The sequence below is a fragment of the Podarcis filfolensis genome (genome assembly GCF_964270895.1).
Source record: "Podarcis filfolensis genome assembly, chromosome: 7".
NCBI lineage: Eukaryota > Metazoa > Chordata > Lepidosauria > Squamata > Lacertidae > Podarcis > Podarcis filfolensis.
Genome location: NC_139603.1, coordinates 89,738,491 through 89,759,503, shown reverse-complemented (window position 1 = coordinate 89,759,503; position 21,013 = coordinate 89,738,491). Strand labels below are relative to the sequence as shown.

Sequence of the window (21,013 nt, the reverse complement as noted above, 5' to 3'; positions counted from 1 at the left end):
CTGCCTGCACCCCTATTTGATGCTCACGGGAAGAGGCAGGTGACCAGCCGGACGTGAGACACAAGCACGATGGACGAGCAGGCGCCACAATCAGAACCACGCAACCGCTCACCTGTCACCTGGGGCACGTAAGGCACAGAGAGCCTCTCCACGCTGTATCCGCTGCCGCCCAAGGATTCCGCAATCTTGTGAGTCAGGAAAAACAAGTTCTTGTCGTCCTTGTCTAAGGCTTTGGGGAGACTGTCGGGAGCAAAAGTGCAGGAGTTCAGGCAAGAAATTAAGAAGGCGCAAGTGGGATGCGCAGCTCAGGAGGTCGGAAGGAGGGGAACGCTCAGAGTGCCAGCCAGCCAGCCATGCCCTCCTCCAACTAACCCCATTCCTCTCTTCACAATATTCCGTCCCTTCCCCCTCCAATCAATCAACATTGTCATAAACAAATTTAACAAATTTGTCATAAGCAAATTTTAAACCACTTCACACTGTATGCTTTTCAAGCTATCACTTCATTTGAATGTAGCAAGAGAGAAGAAATAAATTAGGAAACCACTCAAGGAAGCCCTGTTTAGGGAAGTTTTTAATGTTTGATGTTCTATTGTGCTTTTAATTCTGTTGGGAGCTGCCCAGAGTGGGCAGGGTATAAATAAATAATAATTTATTATTATTATTATTATTATTATTATTATTATTATTATTATTATTATTATTATTATTACTCAGGCACTGGAAACAGCAAATTAACATGGAGACTCAGTGTTCACTTTAGGTATTAAATTTCCCTCATCTTGTTGCAAAAGTCAACCAACTGGCCACAATGCAAAATTTCCACTACTAACAAAACATGCAACATTTACCTGCACTTGTCTCTGAATATGGTTTCTGGCAAAAAGTACGGTGCTTCCACAGTTCTGGTTTCAATGACCTAAAAAGCACCAAAAAATAAAATTAAACCATCCGCAGAAAAGAACAAAATCTGAACTGCAGAGGCAGATTCGTTACTCTCTGCAGGGAGATCATTAACAGTTCGCAAAAAGCTGGTTTTGCTGGATGCACGGGAAGACTCACGGGTTACAGGACTATCAACAAGCAGGAACATGATCCTTCAGGGGGAAGAAAAAATCATCAAACATGCAAATTTGTCAAGGTTCAATTTTCAATTTGCACGTTGAACAGCTTGATGGCCTTTCTTCCCTGTGAAGGATTTAAAAGGAGGTTTGATCAGGTGGGAACCTAAAGAGAAAGACAGAAAGGTCCTGAGGTGTCTGCTGACAGTAAGGGGGGGAAATTGTTTCCCAGTGTTGCAAGAGACTAAGGAAGCAGGCAAGCCTCCATACTTGAATGTGATCCACAACTTGTGATTTTGTGATCGTCACTTGATGGTGCCAACACTCTTACAGAGCTTGGACACCTGTGAAGGGCGGCTGTATTATGCAGCAAGCATATTAATATTCGTTCATTCAAAATATCTATATACTTCCTGTCCTTCAGATTAATTCCAGGGAAGTTTACACAATTAAAACTCCAAAGAACAAGAAAAGCCACATTTTCTGCTGCCCCTTCTCCCAGAAATAAGACGGCCCCCAAGAACGCGGAAACTGGTCACCCCTGGATAGGAAGGAAGGAAGGAAGGAAGGAAGGAAGGAAGGAAGGAAGGAAGGAAGGCACAACTGCACACCTTGCTGATGTGCTGGCAGAAGGCAGGCACTGCGATCATCTGACTCAGGAAGTTGAGGTACGCGGCGACCAGCGCCATGATGCTGCAGCGGTGAGACATTGGCAGGTTATCCTCATTCAGGATGGCAGTATCCTTTAAGGTGGGGGGAAGGAGAGGGAGAACATTGAAAGGCACCGACACACCTGCTTGAAGACATTTCTGGATCGTGCACAACTCGTGGTTCCAGCCAAAGTACACCCCCCTGGGATTTTAGAAGACATCTGAAGTCAGCCCTGTTCAGGGAAGTTTTTAATGTGTGACATTTTAATGTATTTTTAATCTTTGTTGGAAGCCTCCCAGAGTGGCTGGAGAAACCCAGCCAGATGGGCAGGGTAAAAATTATTATAATTACAATAATTATTATTTGTACCCCGCCCATCTGGCTGGTAATTTTTTTATATATTATTATTATTATTATTACAGTGGTACCTCGGGTTACATACGCTTCAGGTTACAGACTCCGCTAACCCAGAAATAGTGCTTCAGGTTAAGAACTTTGCTTCAGGATGAGAACAGAAATCGTGCTCCGGTGGTGCGGCGGCAGCAGGAGGCCCCATTAGCTAAAGTGGTGCTTCAGGTTAAGAACAGTTTCAGGTTAAGTACGGACCTCCGGAACGAATTAAGTTCTTAACCCGAGGTACCACTGTATTATTATTATTATTATTATTATTATTATTATTATTATTATGTCTTCCTGCCGCACATACCTGCAAGGCAATGGCCAGGCGGATGAGGTCGGTCACCACCTCTTCGTTGGCGAGTTCAATCGTTATCAGAGCAAGAGACGTGTAGAGCAGCTCAAAGTTCTTATGCACGTTGTCGACCTCTTTGCAGCCCATGTAAACGTGCCTGTACAGCTGCTGGCCGTGCTGCAAAGGAGAGGGAAATCTCAGGAAACGCAGCAGGTAGAGAGGATTTTTCGAAGGTAAGAGCAAATCAGTGGAGAATGACAACGTGTTTTAAGGGATGCAGAAGGAACTCAGCAAAGGAAAACCTTCCTGCTTCTTGCAATTACCTTCTTCATGAAGCTCACATCTTGCCGCGAAATTTTGTCTCGCTTTATCTTCAGATCAGACACATCAGGTATTATTCTAAATATGGAACAAATACACAATTCTTAATTTCAAAAAACCCTAAACATATTATCATCATTGTGTGCTGAGATGAAGATGCAAGTTATAATTACCCCCATCTTTTCCAAGTTTGTGTTCAATTCCAGAGAATTCACAATTTATCATCATCAACTTATTATTTCCATTTCTTACCCGCTCAGAACCATAACGACCCAGGACAGGTTACAGCAATTTAAATTTTAATATTAAAAACAGTTTAAAACAAATTATAGTCACGGGAATAGGGTGGGTCATGAACAACTCTGATCATCTCTCTTTTGTCACATACTCAAGCGTTCATTTAAAAAAATACCTATATGAAAAATTCTGGCACAACTCTAGAATTTGTCCTCTTCAAAGGAAGAAGACGGAAGAAACTATGTTTACCAAAAGCAATACAGAATAGAACACAGATTGCTAATACAACATGACACTTAGTGAGATTGCATGCATTTATGTTGCCGCTATTATTATTATTATTATTATTATTATTATTATTATTATTATTATTATTTTATTATTAGGTAAAGGTAAAGGGACCCCTGACCGTTAGGTCCAGTCGTGGCCAACTCTGGGGTTGCGGCGCTCATCTCGCTCTATAGGCCAAGGGAGCCGGCGTTTGTCCACAGACAGCTTCCGGGTCATGTGGCCAGCATGACTAAGCCACTTCTGGCGAACCAGAGCAGCACACGGAAACGCCGTTTACCTTCCCGCCGGAGCGGTACCTATTTATCTACTTGCACTTTGATGTGCTTTCGAACTGCTAGGTTGGCAGGAGCAGGCACAGAGCAACGGGAGCTCACCCCGTCGCGGGGATTCAAACCGCTGACCTTCTGATCAGCAAGTCCTAGGCTCTGTGGTTTAACCCACCGCGCCACCCGCGCCATTTATTATTATTTTATTACTATTTTATTACTATTTTATTATTATTATTATTATTATTAGTCCCCTTAAACCAACAATGTCTCAAAGTGACTTATAATTCAAAAACAAAAATGCACAGAAGTTAAAACAAGAACCACAAAACTAGTCATACAATTGCTGGAAAAGTTAAAAACATTGCATCATCATAAGCATGATCACCGTAAAGTTAGCCAACTGAAAAATGCTCCAGCAGAAGAGCTGAAGTATCAACGCTCAATAGCCTGAGCAAAAACAAGTGTCTTTGCAAGGAGCTGAAAAGATGTCAATTGCAATTGCCTGTCAAGTTCCCCTGGGGAAGCACTCCTGAAATGCCCCTCTTGTTGTGACTCTCCATATTTTTTCTGGAAGGAGCACAAGAGAAAGCGAGGCAGTGGGAACCCCCTGTTAGGTCTAACACCTAATTAAAAGAACTCTTAACTGATTCACTGTGTAAGCATCAGCTGATGATTTGATTAAATCAATTAATTTGCATCTGCACATGAAAAGGAACAAGTTCTAAAGACAATTACTTGCCTTCTGACGATACATGCAAACAGGGAAATAACTCTCCAGGTAGGATTTGCAATCTCAGAGGCACCTTTTTGTCAAAATACTGCAGCCCTAGTTTATATACAGCAAAACCATTTCACAGGTTAATTTTGAGGCAACTGCGCCGATCATCACCACATTTTCCTGAGGCTGTTTAACGCAAAGTGGCATTTTTGTTCGGTTTCACCCCCCTGGTATCCTACCTTATTCCTCTGAGCTTTGCTCTGTTGTCGTGCCGGTCAATAAGATTGTGTAGTATTTCCAGAACCAGCTGTCGGAGCTCGCTGTCTTCCGTGAGCGAAGACGACAGCAGGGGATCCAGGAACGGGGCTGAGAGGACAGTCATGATGCTTTTGGCATTGTACCCCGAGGTGACCTGCCAAGGGGTTCAAGATAAAGCAAGTGTTACTGACACAGTTCTTGCTCATCCACAATATTCAGAATAGCAGCAGCAGTTCAAATATACCTAAGCAGTTTGCACAGTGAATCCAGATACCTAAGGATGGATCATATTTTGCTGTTTACACATAGCATGACTTTTGTTGCAATTACACTGTTTGGTTTTTTAAAAAAGTTGTTTTGTTAATAGTGTTTTATAGATTGCTATTGCTTTACTGATTATTTGCTAATTATTCGATATGATTTTCTATTATGTTATTGTTATTTATTGCTTGAGAGCTGCTTTGTGATTTATGTGAATGAAAAGCGGCATAGAAATATAATCCGTCAATCAACAGCAGGGCAGAGGCGGCTACCCTGCAACACTCTTGCAACTGATCTTGGATCTTGGATGAGCCAGTATGGTGTAGTGGTTAAGAGCAGTGGACTCGTAATCTGGTGAACTGGGTTCGCTTCCCCGCTCCTCCACATGCAGCTGCTGGGTGACCTTGGGCTCGTCACACTTCTCTGAAGTCTCTCAGCCCCACTCACCTCACAGAGTGTTTGTTGTGGGGGAGGAAGGGAAAAGGAGAATGTTAGCCGCTTTGAGACTCCTTCAGGTAGTGATAAAGCGGGATATCAAATCCAAACTCTTCTCTTCTTCTATTCCCAACAGCTCCATCTAGTGTGGCCCACAGTCAGGGCTGAAGGGAGCTGCGATCCAACAAGAGAAGAAGGCCCACAGGTGAGCTGCACTTGTGGAAGAGTATGGGAGCACAACTAGCAGGTGCCTTCTCATCACCTGTTCAACATCTCGCATGACCTGGAAATCTGCTCTGCGTGACCCGGCCCTCAGTTTCGGTGACTGACTGGCCATGTGGACATGCTTCCTCATGTTGGCCCAAGATGCCCCACAAGATGGTGAATTTAGCTGTGGGGCAGTTGGTGGGAGAGATTCTACTCTTACCTAAAAAGGTAAAGGACCCCTGACAGTTCAGTCCAGTTCAGTCACAAACGACTCTGGGATTGTGGCGCTCATCTCGCTTTACAGGCCGAGGGAGCCGGCGTTTGTCCACAGACAGTTTTTCCGGGTCATGTGGCCAGCATGACTAAGACGCTTCTGGCGCAACGGAACACCGAAACCAGAGCAGCACACAGAAATGCTGTTTACCTTCTTGCTGGAGCAGTACCTATTTATCTACTTGCACTTTTTGGTGTGATTTTGAACTGCTAGGTTGGCAGGAGCAGGGACTGAACAACGGGAGCTCACCCCGTCGCAGGGATTCAAACCGCCAACCTTCTGATTGGCAAGCCCAAGAGGCTCAGTGGTTTAGACCACAGCGCCACCCACCGTTTTTAGGACCCACCTCATTTTTAAGTTGTTTTTAATGCTGTGTTTCAGTACTGCAACCTGCCCTGGGACCTCTGGGTGAAGGGTGGGTAAGAGATAAATAATAAAAACAAGAGTTCTCACCCACAGCTGAAATGAAACCGAAATATTTAAACTTATCCATGCATCCTACTTCATGACAAAAGCCTAGAGACCGTGTGTCCCACTGAAAACAGACACATCTCACACACACACACACACACACACACACCATACTCCTCTGCGGAGCCATTATCAGACTTACCATAAGCAAAGACCGCAGCAACATGATCTGAATCCTCCTGGTTCCCAAATCCCTGGATGGGAGCAGAAAAGAGCTGTACTTTAGATCAATATGGCTCCGTGATCGAGCTCACACACTAGAACTGTGCATGTTTTGAGTGCAAGCTGCACCTCTGCTGTTGTTTCCAGCCAGAGCCACGGCCGGCTACTTAGTTTGGGCAAGTCCCCATAACTCTGTGGCAAACACTCTACCAGACCCATCTCTCAAGCAACGCACACCACACCCAGATGCATACAGAACAGACTGGCAAAGAACATTGCGAGCAGCAACGTTTTTTGTAATTCCCTGCCAGATGGCATTCCAGCAGTCAACTCCAAGAGAGGAGAGGCATGTCCCAGATGCCTTCTGCTTACATTCCAGCTAAGTTCATTACGGCAGGCATAATATCCCATTTTTAATCTCCTGCTATGATTCACTACTGGCAACCACTTCCTGCCCGCTGATACCTGGAGTGACAGAACGCCCTGAAGGGCCATTCCTGCCATACTAGCACTGAGATACACACGGACCAACTGATAAGTCACACGTGCAAACTCAGGGCTGCTGCTGACACATGCCATGGGAAGGAGTCAGAAAATGACCAGAGGCAACAAGTAAGGGCAAAAATGACTTATAGGCATGCATCTCCCTAAGACCTCCTTCACCATTCCTGCATGACTGTTCTGGTTCTTGGGGCAATTCTGCAGGAAGCCTGTTGGGAAAGGCAGGACCAGAGACAATCCTCAGTGAACTAAGACCTCATGGGCTTGTGAGCCATGCTCATCCGATTCTGTCACCCTCAGATCACCTCCTCTCTTAAGCAATCTCACACATTCTCCTTCTGCAGGCAGCCACCCCTGGAGTCTGGAACTCCCAGACCTGATGGCTACGCAGTGCCACCTCTCTCCCTGCTTTCGGAATTATTTTTTCCTGGGAGGCCTTTGGATCAACCGTAATCCTCATTCCCACACCTGAAACAAATACTTAGTATGTGTGTACTGGGAAAAATGATCAATTGCAGGTGCTTAATTGTTTTTTATTTACAGCTAATCGTATCCCTAAGGGTTCACCAAGGGATCATCTTCCCTCAAAGCCAGTGGAATTGCAAAGACAGCAGGAAGCGCAAAAGGCAGGCCACAGTTTTAAGAACCACCAGAGTTCTGGAACAGGCAAGAGGAAAAGTACAAACCCCAACTGGCTGGTGTCCACGGTCTGAGATGCTGACCCAAACACAGGGACCTTCCCCATAACGAACATCATTATTTCGGAGCGCTGGTAATCTGGGAGGTTGCTGCCAAAGAAACCTACGGAACGGAAAAGGGAAGGATGAGGCAACGCTGGGCCACCTGTTCATAAAACAGAGAAGGCCTGAGAATTCAAGGATTAAATTGGGTCCACATCACTGTCTTCCTCCCACCAGATCTTCTGGAATAACAGCTGCCTTGCGTTAACAAATCTGAGCCACTGTCTGGTTTGGACAATCTCCCCCAGTTTATGAAGCTGGGAATGAGAGTCTGGCCCAAGCATTCCTCCCCTCCCATGTGGGCTTCAGAGCACATCATTCCAGTGTTCCCTGATGTCCAAACCGAGAAAATCTGCTTTAAATGTTAGTTAATCTTGACACTTAGACAGTCATTAGGCCTGAGTTTCCTGGTTTGGATGTAACAGGCAGCTCTGGCTTAAAAACTCCCACAAATGAAGCGTTGAAGCCAGCACACGGCTGGGGAGGAGGAGAGGAGCTGGTTTAATAAGCTGAGAAAGATCACCCAGACCAGGCCAGCTCCCCTTGTGGTTTTCTTCTGAGAGGGCTCTTAGAAAGGCTAGGTTTATTCTGAGCCCCACAAATGTCTGTTATTCCCAAGGTGAAATGACCCAATTTCTCGAAACTGAACAGAAGCACTGAACTGCGTCCCATCTTGGTAGAAAGTCCTTCTAAGCACTTTGCAAGATGAAACCAGTGTGGTGGCTGGTGTCGCAGCTACAGTCCTTGTGGTGAAGACCTGGGTTCAAAAGCTCGGCTCCATCATGAAGCTTCCCCCCAAAAAATGCAACACAGGATTTCAATTTTTTGCTAGCATACACCCACCTAAGGGGGAATATCTGACTGACTCACCAATAGTTTGAATGATGGCATTCTGGACGATCTTCTCATCGCTCTCCTTCGTGCGGCTATTGAGGCTACCTTTGCCATCAGCGTCTTGGCCCAGTTCAAAATCCACACTCAAGCTCAGGTGCTTCAGCAGCGTGTTAAACACCTCCAGGACGGTTGGGCCTGTGCAAAAGACGACAAACACATCAGCCGGAATCTCGTTTTTCAAGGACAGGGAACTTTCACAAAACTGGAGGTCAGAAGCAAAGGCTATTTAGTTATTATCCAAATATCCAAGGGCAGTTAACAATAAAATAACCACAAATAATATAATAAAAACTGAGAAATACATAAAGTTCATAAACAGAACATGATGATGATAAGAATACCCCGCCCACTCTTGGCTGCTTCCAGCGAAATTTAAGAACTGTATGACAGGCTCCAAAATATCAGGTAAATGTTTTGATGTTTTACCTGACATCAGTATCTATGTGCAGCTTCCCTATCAGAGTAGATAGTTAGATAGATAGATAGATAGATAGATAGATAGATAGATAGATAATTTATTAAGGTCGGAGACCAGCTTATAAAACACACTTGGGGGTACAGACACAGAAGGAAAACAAACAATTAAAACAATGTACAACAATAAATTTAAAAATTATAACTGCAATAAGCATATAGACACTTAAAACTTTAAGATAAGCTACCGCAGAGAGATGACCCAGAGTCACCCATGGAACTGAGTTTGGGGATTTTCTTAACGAACTAGTTTGGGTTAGGGGATGGTCTGCGCCTACAGATCTGTACACAGAATCTGGCGACCATCCGGGTCGTCTTATGATCTTTGCCTAACAGGAAAAGGTCGAATTTTTGCTTTTCTAGGAGGTCAGCAAGCCTCACCAACAGGGGATCAATGGTCTCACTACGTGCCTCTTCCTAAAAGGGACATCTAAAGAACAAGTGCTCTGGGCTTCCTCTCTCCCCCAATGAACAGGCGCAAAGTCTCTGAGCATATGGGACTTTTTAAAAGGCTCCTTCCAGGACTGGTGAGGGCAGAGCCAAGCTTCTGATGAGAGTAGAGGCCCTTCTTGCATTTTTGGATATGAGAAAGAAGAGATATGCTGCCGGTGCAGCTATATATCTCTCGATTTCTCCAATTTTATAGTCTGGGCACCTTGAGCAGTCCTGTTGTCTCTCGGTGTCTATGATTCTTTGCCTGACTGTAGCTTTTGCCTGGCCCAACCCCAGACTTAGAAGGGCTTGAGGGGCAAAACCCAGTTTCTGAGGGGTGTTCAGGACTGCTGTCTGCCAGTCTGACTGGAACTGGTTGCAGAGGGTCAGTGGGGCTATTCCTCGGGGGAGCAGACTCAATGTCCGCCATTTGTAGATTGATGTTAGGCAGATATAAGCCTCCACTCTCATCATCGCCGTTTCTAGTCTAACCCATGCGTTTGAGACACATCTGGGCACTTGGAGGAGAGCTCTAAGGAGTTTGGATTGAACTCTCTCAAGGGGGGAGAAAGCAGAGGAAGGCGGGGCCCAGAAAGGATCCATACAGGAGCTGTGCCAACGTTTTGGCCTTGTATAATTTTAGAGCCGAGGGGACGAAAAAGCCCCATTGTGCTCTGAAAAATTTAAGAATACAGTTTGTTATCAGAGTATAGAATCATAGAGTTGGAAGGGACCCTGAAGGTCCTCTAGTCCAACCCCACAAGAATAACCACAGACACATAATTTTCTTAGCAAACAATAAAACATCTATTGGTCTTAACACTAAAGACCCAACCTCCCGTCTATTCCATATTTCAAATTCATATTACTTATTGCCAATACACACTTTTATCATAATTAAACTTATTCTTAATAAATCTAATTTCTTATATCTACCTTGCAACTATTACTGAAGTTCCTTGAATGCTGCAACAGAATTTAAACTACTATATTTATTTTTCAGATATTCTTTGAAAACTTCCCATTTTGAAACAAATTCCTGTTTTGATTTATTCTTTATTTTTACTGATAAACCATCTAATTCGGCATATTCTGTCAGCTTTTGGATCCAATCTTGTATAGAGGGGATTTCATTACTCTTCCATTTTGCTGCGATCAAAACTCTTGCTGCCGCCGTCGGCAATGCAGGAATTTCAATGAAAGCATCCATGACAGGATAAAATCTTGTCGGCAGCAGTATTTGAAAAATACCCTTGTTCTAACAGGTGTCTGTGAGCCCCTCTACGCACGCCTGTATACCCACAGCGTTCCGCTTCGTGTGTGAGGCCAGCGCTCTCTTCTTAACTGGGCCAGGATGCAGACAGTTGTGATCGGGGAGCAAACAGTATCCAGCCTCAAGGTTCCATCAAACACATTTCCCTCTGCTATAGCCCGGGCCAAGCTCCTTATCTACACAGGGGGGTTGAGAGATGGCCTGAAAGTGTGTGTTTTCCCCTGGTCTCCTAATCTTTTTTGCAACTGGAAATGCCACTGAAGATTGAACCTGGGACCTTCTGCATGCAAAGCCAGAGCCCCCCCCCTTTACCACTGAGCTATGATGGGGCTATAAAGGGACGCGGGTAGCGCCGTGGGTTAAACCACAGAGCCTAGGACTTGCCGATCAGAAGGTCAGCGGTTCGAATCCCCGCAACGGGGTGAGCTCCCGTTGCCCGGTCCCTGCTCCTGCCAACCTAGCACTTCGAAAGCACGTCAAAGTGCAAGTAGATAAATAGGTACCGCTCCGGCGGGAAGGTAAATGGCGTTTCCATGCGCTACTCTGGCTCTCCAGAAGCGGCTCAGTCATGCTGGCCACATGATCCAGAAGCTGTACGCCGGCTCCCTCGGCCAATAAAGCGAGATGAGCGCCGCAACCCCAGAGTCAGCCACGACTGGACCTAATGGTCAGGGGTCCCTTTACCTTTTATGATGGGGCTATGAGGCGAACCCAGCTGCTAGTAGGAACTGCCTTCAGATTTGGTGAGGGTTTCTAAAATGCGTGCATGCAGCGGCAGACTTGGTGTCCTGTGCAAGGCCAAAATCTTACTCCTTCCCTCCTGCCAAGCGCCCCCCCACTGCCCTCCCAAATCGAGGTAAACAAGTTGCAGGGGCTTTGGGAAAGAGGCACGAAGCTCTGACGCGGTCCTAGAGACCTCTCATCTCCTCCCCAAAAGCTGGGAAAGCACTAACAAGGTTTGGGAAGGAAGTGGGAGGACTTTAGGACCCTGTCAGAACCTCGTGCCCCCTTCCCAAAACCCTGCGCCCTTGGCTCAGTGCCCAGCGTGTGCGCACCACTTGCACATCCCTAAATCCGCCCCATGCATGTTTCAAAGTACAAATGCCATGATAAAGATGCCAGCGCCCACATGTGGAGCAAAACATGATGTCTGGCCAAGAGGTTCCAGGGCTTTAGAATGAGGACACTCTGCACCTCTTACTCCTCATTAAGTTCAGACTCCAGAGCAACAAAAAAAATCAAACAACAAAAGCAGTTTGTCGCAACAAGCGAGCACCAGAGTCAAAAGAAGACCAACAAACCAGCAAGCTATCACGCCAAGTTTCCGTTTTGGAAAAAGCTGAATTAAAAACACCCACCAACTGGGAAAAAACAACGTGTAGAAGTCAACAATAAAAAGACAACGAGGCGAATCCTCAGGGTGCCTCTTCTGCAACATGGGCATCCTTACCATCTGGGTATCCTGTGGCCCCAACATCTTCTACGCAGTGAGTTTGACACCAGGCTCCATCACAAGGACTCCCTTCCTGAGACTCCATTTATCGCACACAAAAATATCCTGGCATTCGCTCACTCTCGTCCCCAAGGACCACTTGTCCCTCCTGCTTCACGATCGCACTGAGACTCCTGCCTTTGCTCTGAGAGCCTGAGGCTTCCTGCCAGGTCTACTTCCACTTGCCTTCTCTCTCTCTCTCTCTCTCTCTCTGCGCCTACAGATCCTGCATTTTATCTGCAGACCAATTAGCAGTAATTAGTCCTTGCACGCTGGGTCACACCTCTGTTTACTGGAGCTACTTCCGGTCACAGCTCTTTGAAAGGGATAAATTAACTTTAGCACACATGCCCCAAGGCTGTCAAAAGGAGATTCTGAGAATATGATATTTAATATAACAAAATGATAAAAATAAAATAAATTAATAAAATTAATAATAGTATCATAGAATCATAGAATCATAGAATCATAGAGTTGGAAGAGACCACAAGGGCCATCGAGTCCAACCCCCTGCCAAGCAGGAAACACCATCAGAGCACTCCTGACATATGGTTGTCAAGCCTCTGCTTAAAGACCTCCAAAGAAGGAGACTCCACCACACTCCTTGGCAGCAAATTCCACTGTCGAACAGCTCTTACTGTCAGGAAATTCTTCCTAATGTTTAGGTGGAATCTTCTTTCTTGTAGTTTGGATCCATTGCTCCGTGTCCGCTTCTCTGGAGCAGCAGAAAACAACCTTTCTCCCTCCTCTATGTGACATCCTTTTATATATTTGAACATGGCTATCATATCACCCCTTAACCTCCTCTTCTCCAGGCTAAACATGCCCAGCTCCCTTAGCCGTTCCTCATAAGGCATCGTTTCCAGGCCTTTGACCATTTTGGTTGCCCTCCTCTGGACATGTTCCAGTTTGTCAGTGTCCTTCTTGAACTGTGGTGCCCAGAACTGGACACAGTACTCCAGGTGAGGTCTGACCAGAGCAGAATACAGTGGCACTATTACTTCCCTTGACCTAGATGCTATACTCCTATTGATGCAGCCCAGAATTGCATTGGCTTTTTTAGCTGCCGCGTCACACTGTTGGCTCATGTCAAGTTTGTGGTCAACCAAGACTCCTAGATCCTTTTCACATGTACTGCTCTCAAGCCAGGTGTCACCCATCTTGTATTTGTGCCTCTCATTTTTTTTGCCCAAGTGCAATACTTTACATTTCTCCCTGTTAAAATTCATCTTGTTTGTTTTGGCCCAGTTCTCTAATCTGTCAAGGTCGTTTTGAAGTGTGATCCTGTCCTCTGGGGTGTTAGCCACCCCTCCCAGTTTGGTGTCATCTGCAAATTTGATCAGGATGCCCTTGAGTCCATCATCCAAGTCGTTGATAAAGATGTTGAATAAGACCGGGCCCAAGACAGAACCCTGTGGCACCCCACTAGTCACTCTTCTCCAGGATGAAGAGGAACCATTGATGAGCACCCTTTGGGTTCGGTCAGTCAGCCAGTTACAAATCCACTGAGTGGTAGCATAGTCAAGACCGCATTTTACCAGCTTCTTTACAAGAATATCATGGGGCACCTTGTCAAATGCCTTGCTGAAATCAAGGTAGGCTACATCCACTGCATTCCCTTCATCTACCAGGCTTGTAATTCTGTCAAAAAACGAGATCAGGTTCGTCTGACATGACTTATTTTTCAGAAATCCATGCTGACTATTGGTGATCACAGCATTCCTTTCTAGGTGCTCACAGACTGTTTGCTTAATGATCTGCTCCAGAATCTTCCCTGGTATTGATGTCAGACTGACTGGGCGGTAATTATTTGGGTCCTCTCTTTTCCCCTTTTTGAAAATAGGGACAACATTTGCCCTCCTCCAGTCTGCCGGGACTTCGCCTGTTCTCCAGGAATTCTCAAAGATGACTGCCAGTGGTTCTGAAATCACATCTGCCAGTTCTTTTAATACTCTTGGATGCAGTTCATCTGGCCCTGGAGACTTGAATACATCTAGACTAGCCAAGTATTCTTGTACTATCTCCTTAGTTATTCTGGGCTGTGTTTCCTCTGCTGAATCATTTGCTCCAAATTCTTCAGGTCGGGCATTGTTTTCTTTATCGGAGAAGACTGAGGCAAAGAAGGCATTGAGGAGTTCAGCCCTTTCTGTGTCCCCTGTTTGCATTTCACCATCTTCTCCTCTGAGTGACCCCACTGTTTCTTTGTTCTTCCTTTTGCTACGAACATACCCATAAAAGCCTTTTTTGTTGCTTTTAACCTCTCTAGCAAGCCTGAGTTCATTCTGTGCTTTAGCTTTTCTGACTTTGTGTCTACACGTGCTGGCTATTTGTTTGAATTCCTCTTTGGTGGTTTCCCCCCTTTTCCATTTTTTGTACACATTCTTTTTTAATCTTAACTCAGTTAAAAGTTCTTTAGATAGCCACCCTGGCTTCTTTAGGCACCTTCCATGTTTCCGTCTCATTGGTATTGCCTGAAGTTGTGCTTTTACTATCTCCCTCTTAACAAACTCCCAGCCATCATGAACTCCCTTTCCTTTTAGTATTACTGTCCATGGGATCTCACCCAGCATTTCCCTAAATTTTATGAAGTCGGCTTTCTTAAAGTCGAGAAATTGTGTCCTAGTATGCTTGGCTGCTCCTTTCCGCTGTATAGTAAACTTCAGAAGAGCATGATCACTCGCGCCTAATGATCCTTCCACTTCTACCCCACTAACCAGGTCATCAACATTGGTTAGGACCAGATCTAAAATGGCTGTTCCTCTTGTTGCTTCTCCCACTTTCTGGACAATGAAGTTGTCTGCAAGGCCAGTGAGGAATCTGTTTGACCTTATGCTCTTGGCTGAGTTTGACATCCAACAAATATCCGGGTAATTGAAGTCCCCCATTACTACTATCTCCCTTCCTTTTGCATGCTTGGCCATCTGTTCCAGGAAGGCATCATCTATGTCCTCCGTTTGGCTTGGGGATCTATAGTAAACTCCCACAATGAGGTCACTGTTGTTCTTCTCTCCCTTAATTTTGACCCAAATGCTCTCACTTTGGCTTTGAGGTTCTAAATCTTGGATCTCTTCACAGGTATACACATCCCTGACATATAACGCCACTCCTCCTCCTTTCTTGTCTGGTCTGTTTCTCTGAAATAGATTGTATCCCTCCATTATTACATTCCAATCGTGGGACTTATCCCACCAGGTTTCAGTGATTCCTATTATGTCATATTTAGTTTGCTGCACCAAGAGCTCAAGCTCATCTTGTTTATTTCCCATGCTTTGCGCATTAGTGTACAGACATTGAAGTCCATTAATCATTCCCCCGTGTCTCTTATTTAAGGATTTTTTCCTCCCACCACTAGGTCTGTGTGCTGTTTGCTCCATTCGGTCTATGACATTTGGATGATCATCTTCATCAATTGATAGACTCCTACCTTCAGGACCACTGTCTCCCTCCCCCACATTAGTCAGTTTAAAGCCCTCCTGATGAGGTTTCTGAGATTTTTTGCAAAAACATTCCTCCCAACCGTTGTGAGGTGCAGCCCATCGCTTGCCAGAAGTCCATCTTCAAGAAACTGCATTCCGTGATCTAAGAATCCAAACCGTTCCTGTTTACACCATTTGCGAAGCCAGTTGTTCACTTCCACTATTTTTCCCTCTCTCCCTGGGCCACGTCGTTCAACTGGGAGGACAGATGAGATGACAATTTGTGCATTTAATTGCTTCAATTTCCTGCCCAGAGCCTCGTAATCTCTTTTGATCTTCTGGAGGCTATTGCTTGCAGTGTCATTGGTTCCCACATGAACCAAGAGGAAGGGGTATTTGTCAGTGGGTTTTATGATTCCTTGCAGTCGTTCAGTTACATCTTGGATCTTAGCCCCGGGGAGACAGCACACTTCCCGAGACATCTTGTCAGGCCCACAGATAACTGCTTCTGTTCCCCTCAGTAGGGAATCCCCTATCACCACTACACGCCTCCTCTTAGGTCTGGTCGGGGTTCTTCCGTGAGCTGTCCGTTCCAAGGTCGCCTGCACATTCCCTGAGGGCTGACTTTGCTGCTCGTCTTCATATACCTGATCGACTGTAATGAGGGAGAGATCCTCAAATGGAGTCTGCTCTTCGTCTTCCATGCTAGGGGAGAGGACCTCAAAGCGATTGTGTATTTCTAAACAATCAGAGCGAAACCTGGGCCTCCTACTTCTTTGAGTCACGTTTCTCCATATATCTGGCTCCTGTGTTGGTGAACTAGCCTCCTTCTCAGGGGAGTCCCCTGTCTCCTCCTTGGTGGAGACGGTGTGCTCTGTTGCTTCCAAGAAGAGCTCCAGCTCTCTAATTCTTTGGAGCGTAGCTACACGTTCCTCCAGTTGCTGGACTTTGTCTTTTAAGAGGGCAATCAACATGCAATTGCTGCAGGTAAAGCTGCCTGCAACCTTTGGCAAGATGGCAAACATTGCGCAGGAACCACAGGCGACTGCAGCTGTTCCCTCACCCTCCATCTTGAGAACGTGTCGTTGGGGCTGACTACAGCGGTCCTCTTTGCACAGGGAGAGCAGCTAATCAGCCACAAGAAACACACACACAAGAAAACCCTTTTTGCTCCTTCTTCAGCTGCTGCCCTACAAGCCCTACTAGTAGTAGTAGTAGTAGTAGTAGTAGTAGTATACCACCCTTCATCTATATTCTCAGGGCAGTGGACAGCATTAAAATACAAGTCAAAAACACAAAATACATAATAAAAACAAGGGGGGGAAACCAGTAACTCCAATAATCTACTGTTCTTCTACCGGGGGGAAAGTAGATATATGAGGAGGGAAACCAGAATTAGACATGGCACTATCTATTCCACGTTTCCATAACCAACTAGCCCTTCCAAAAACTCCCAGGTTTTTAAGCCATCCTCAATTAGCCGGTCTCACCAATGGATCCTTTAGCAGCAATGGCCACTGCCTCCAAAAGGACCTGGATGATACCGGCTCGAACTCGGGGAGAGTCTCGTTTGCAGCAATCAAGGTGCCCCAGGATTTCCTGTATCACATGATGAGAATACTGCGCCTGGGAAGGGGAAGGAAACAGCAAAAGCTCGTTATAGCCCTTCAAAACTACAGCTATGGCTCCAGAGCTGACCGTTCTAACTGATAATACCAAGGCACATTTGCACACCTCCGGAGTTGGGTGCTTCAGAGAACCCAGAGGATAAGCTAGGCTGTATTACACTCTAAAGAGGCATTTGAATAAAAGTGGGAGATGACAGAGTTTGAAGAATAAAGAGCACAAAGGGGGGAGGGTACACAAAATAATCATTGGAGGTCCAGAAAATGCGCTGTGGGTTTTGAAGACGAATTTGAAGGAACAGAAAGAACGAAATTAAATTTCACAGTAAAGGGAGCTTGAATTTCAAAACAGATGGAAGGAATTCCTCCTCACAGCAAACTCTACTAATTTTCAGTCCAGCAGAGAACAAATATCTTTAGGATGTTTTCATCTATCCTTCTGTTTTCGAACAGTATTTCCCTAAAACCTGGCACCTACAGTGAGTTCAATTTTGTCGATATTGAATACATTTTATCCCAGCTCTCCACCCCGGTATGAGGCACTTAGAGTAGCTCACAATCAAGCTATAAATTAAAAAATAACTGAAAACAGATACAAGCAAAACTGATATATCTATCAAACTAAAAAACAGAGAGGGCAGGGGAGGTGAGTGGGTGTGTAATTTATAATAATAATAATAATAATAATAATAATAATAATAATAATAATAATAATTTATTATTTATACCCCGCCCATCTGGCTGGGCTTCCCCAGCCACTCTGGGCGGCTTCCAAAAAAGTATTAAAATACTGTAATACATCAAACATTAAAAGCTTCCCTAAACAGGGCTGCCTTCAATTTATGTATTTTAAATACTATGTTGGGAAAGATGGAGGGCGCAAGGAGAAGGGGACGACAGAGGACGAGATGGTGGGACAGCGTTCTCAAAGCTACGAACATGAGTTTGACCAAACTGCGGTAGGCAGTGGAAGACAGGAGTGCCTGGCGTGCTCTGGTCCAGGGGGTCACGAAGAGTCGGACACGACTAAACGACTAAACAACAACAACAAATACTATGTAAACTGCTTAGAGATTTTGAAGATTAAGGGGTATATAAATCCTGTTAAATAAAACTAAACATACAGATGGAGGGACAGAAAAAACAGTCAACAGAAAACCCTGCTAGAACAGAAACGATTTTTCAACCTGCCACACCATGAGAGGATACTCAAGACATATTATCTTCAACAAAACTACAAAAATATGTATCAGGAACTTGAGAGAAGAGAGTTAAACGGCAGAAACTAGAAGCTAATGATAAATTCTCCAGCATGAACACCCCTGAAACGATTATGATGGACCCTCCAATGTTGCAGAAGCCTGACCCTGCAAACATCCAGAGGGGCGTCTGCTGGTTCCAGCCCTAACTTCCTCCTTTGTCTTAATGGATTATTGTTGACTGACTATGAAATAGGTACAGGGTAAACATACCTGTATGGAGTACATGATGATTTTGAAGCAGTGGACAGCAAATTCATTGGGGTCCCACAGTCTGTGATGGTCTAAATGTCTGTTAAAAACAAACCATTATTAAGCACCTGTAGCAATTTCAACATTTAACAATGGGCTCGTTCGGATGTCAAATCCTAGTTTGGCTGTCGCGTTACTCTGAGAAGAAGCAGCCTGCATGAATAAGCAACCACTGCATTTAAAGGAATTGGGGCGTTCTGGAATGAGAGGTGAACTTTTAGGGATGTTTCTCCAGGTGCATTTTTGTACAGATGTCCAAATACAAAACATGTGCTTAGTGTAAGAGCTATGAGGGGTGCATGGTTATGTAAATTGCAGGTTCCCCCTTCAAAATATTCCTACAATGTGACCAAGAAAGGATTGAGGCTGCACATAAGAGGGGGCGAATCACAAACTATTTGCCCTTTGTAACTGATGTGAGCAAAGAAGATTGTTGAATGTCAAACTATGTAAAGACTCCTGGCTGATGAGTAACCTCCAGATCATTACTTGCATGCCAGGGATTTTGAAGATGGTGACTTGGGAAGGTAGGCTCCTGTTTCAACCACGAAGCTTTCTCTTCCAGGGATTATCTCCACCCTCTTCCCTCTCTTTGCTGTTGCTTCCCAATTCTATCTAGGAGGAAAGGGCTCCTGCAGCATAGTCCTCAGCCCAAGAAAAGCACGGAAGTGCAACAGCCACTGGCTGTTCCAGAGCATCCTCCGTCCTCCGCTGTGCGGATGCAAGGAGTATTAAGCAGCAAATGGCTGTACCAAATGTCGCTGCACCATCTGGCTTGCTGGCTGGAATTTCAACCAGCAAGGATGATGAGCAAACAAAACTTGATGTACTCAAATGAGGAGCACAGGCAGGTCTGTATATCCCATCACATCACATACAGCAGGGGTCAGCAAACGTTTTCAGCAGGGGGCCGGTCCACTGTCCCTCAGACCTTGTGGGAGGGCTGGACTATAATTTGGGGGGGGGGATGAACGGATTCCTATGCCCCACAAATAACCCGGAGGTGCATTTTAAATGAAAGGACACATTCTACTCATGTAAAAACACCCTGATTCCCGGACCGCCCGCAGGCTGGATTTAGAAGGTGATTGGGCCAGATCCAGCCCCCGGGCCTTAGTTTGCCTACCCATGACATAAAGCATTACTTACTGAAGCTGAATGTGGGGGGATTTTATGTGGAAACCTATTGTATCCTGCACACACAGGGCCATCCTATTTTCATCCTGATATTAATCCAGGAAGGCAGGTTAATCAACCTGCTCAGAGCCATCCTGAATGAGGACTGGACACAGTCAAAGTCCATACTCTGTCCACTACACCAAGCTGCTTTTTGTTCTTTTGGATAAGTACATCTTCAGGATAGACTTTTGGCTCATGGGACACAGACAGTTATATAAAGTGCTTGTTTTATTTAAAAAAATGTTTAGGGGTACTCTCATTTTCCTACCCATATTGAAATACTGCCCCTTAATGAGGCCAAACTTATTAGATTCACAAAATGTTTAGGGGTATTATCAGGGAACTGCCATCAGCTCAGAGGCAAGAGATGGAAGGGCAGTTGTGTTATAGCGAGCCTCCGAAAATCTTGCGAAGCAGTTCCTCTTCCGGCGAGGAGGAAATCCCCGCCTCTAGTGGAGAAGAGGTGCAGGGACCAGGGAATGCTACAGAGAGCCTCAAACCGAGCCTGAGCAAACCGGAGACGTGGGAAGTACACCCTTGCCAGAGCCCATTCTGCGCAGTAGTCTTCGGCGCAGAGAGGGGTGGAAAAGGCTGGGGGTGACGTGACTTTTATGCTGGGGGAGGTACAAAGACCAACCACTCCCAGATTCTGCTAGCGATTGAGCCAGACATGAACTTGCAACGCTCTTCCCTGTAAATAGTTTGCACCAAGAATAAAGCCTGGAAAAGACAGTTCGGAGTCCTGCCTGTTTACTCTCGAGCAACCACACCAGCATCTGACAGGTGTGCATACCCCTGCGTACCCCTAGGAAAAAAAGCACTGGTTTTATAGCAATATGGAAGATCAGAACAGCTGAGGGAAACATAGTGCTCTCGGGACTTTTCAGCAGCCACAGCCAGCCTTGAGGGAGTTTTGCCAACTATTTCAAAGGCATTGCCTGCCCCAGGAAACGCTTAGAGGATTCTGGAGATTTCCAGCACAACCCTCTCGGGCCCTAAGATCAGCAGGAGAGAGCCTGTTGGTGCTGCTGCTGCTGCTGCCATTGGCTTTTGCCCAGTTGGCACTGACCCATGGCAGGGCCTTCTCGGTGGTGGTTCCTCATTTGTGAAAAGCCCTCCCTGGTGTGGTGCTCCTGTCATCCTCGTTATTAACATTCCGGGCAAAGGTA

At 45.5% G+C, this 21,013-nt stretch overlaps 1 protein-coding gene across 4 annotated transcripts in view; it reads right to left on the bottom strand.

Annotated features, from left to right (window-relative positions):
- Positions 1-21,013, bottom strand: part of LOC310766079 (protein EFR3 homolog A) — a 55,904-nt gene that overhangs the window by 10,903 nt on the left and 23,988 nt on the right. For all 4 annotated transcript variants that reach the window (XM_083621972.1, XM_083621974.1, XM_083621973.1 and 1 more), the window contains 11 exons: positions 18,627-18,705; positions 17,020-17,155; positions 8,419-8,577; positions 7,495-7,609; positions 6,288-6,339; positions 4,479-4,651; positions 2,727-2,802; positions 2,419-2,580; positions 1,673-1,804; positions 852-919; positions 113-240 (listed from right to left, as the gene is read on the bottom strand). In XM_083621972.1, coding sequence (XP_083478098.1) covers positions 113-240; positions 852-919; positions 1,673-1,804; positions 2,419-2,580; positions 2,727-2,802; positions 4,479-4,651; positions 6,288-6,339; positions 7,495-7,609; positions 8,419-8,577; positions 17,020-17,155; positions 18,627-18,705 — 1,280 coding nt within the window. The remainder of the gene's footprint in view (positions 1-112; positions 241-851; positions 920-1,672; positions 1,805-2,418; positions 2,581-2,726; positions 2,803-4,478; positions 4,652-6,287; positions 6,340-7,494; positions 7,610-8,418; positions 8,578-17,019; positions 17,156-18,626; positions 18,706-21,013) is intronic.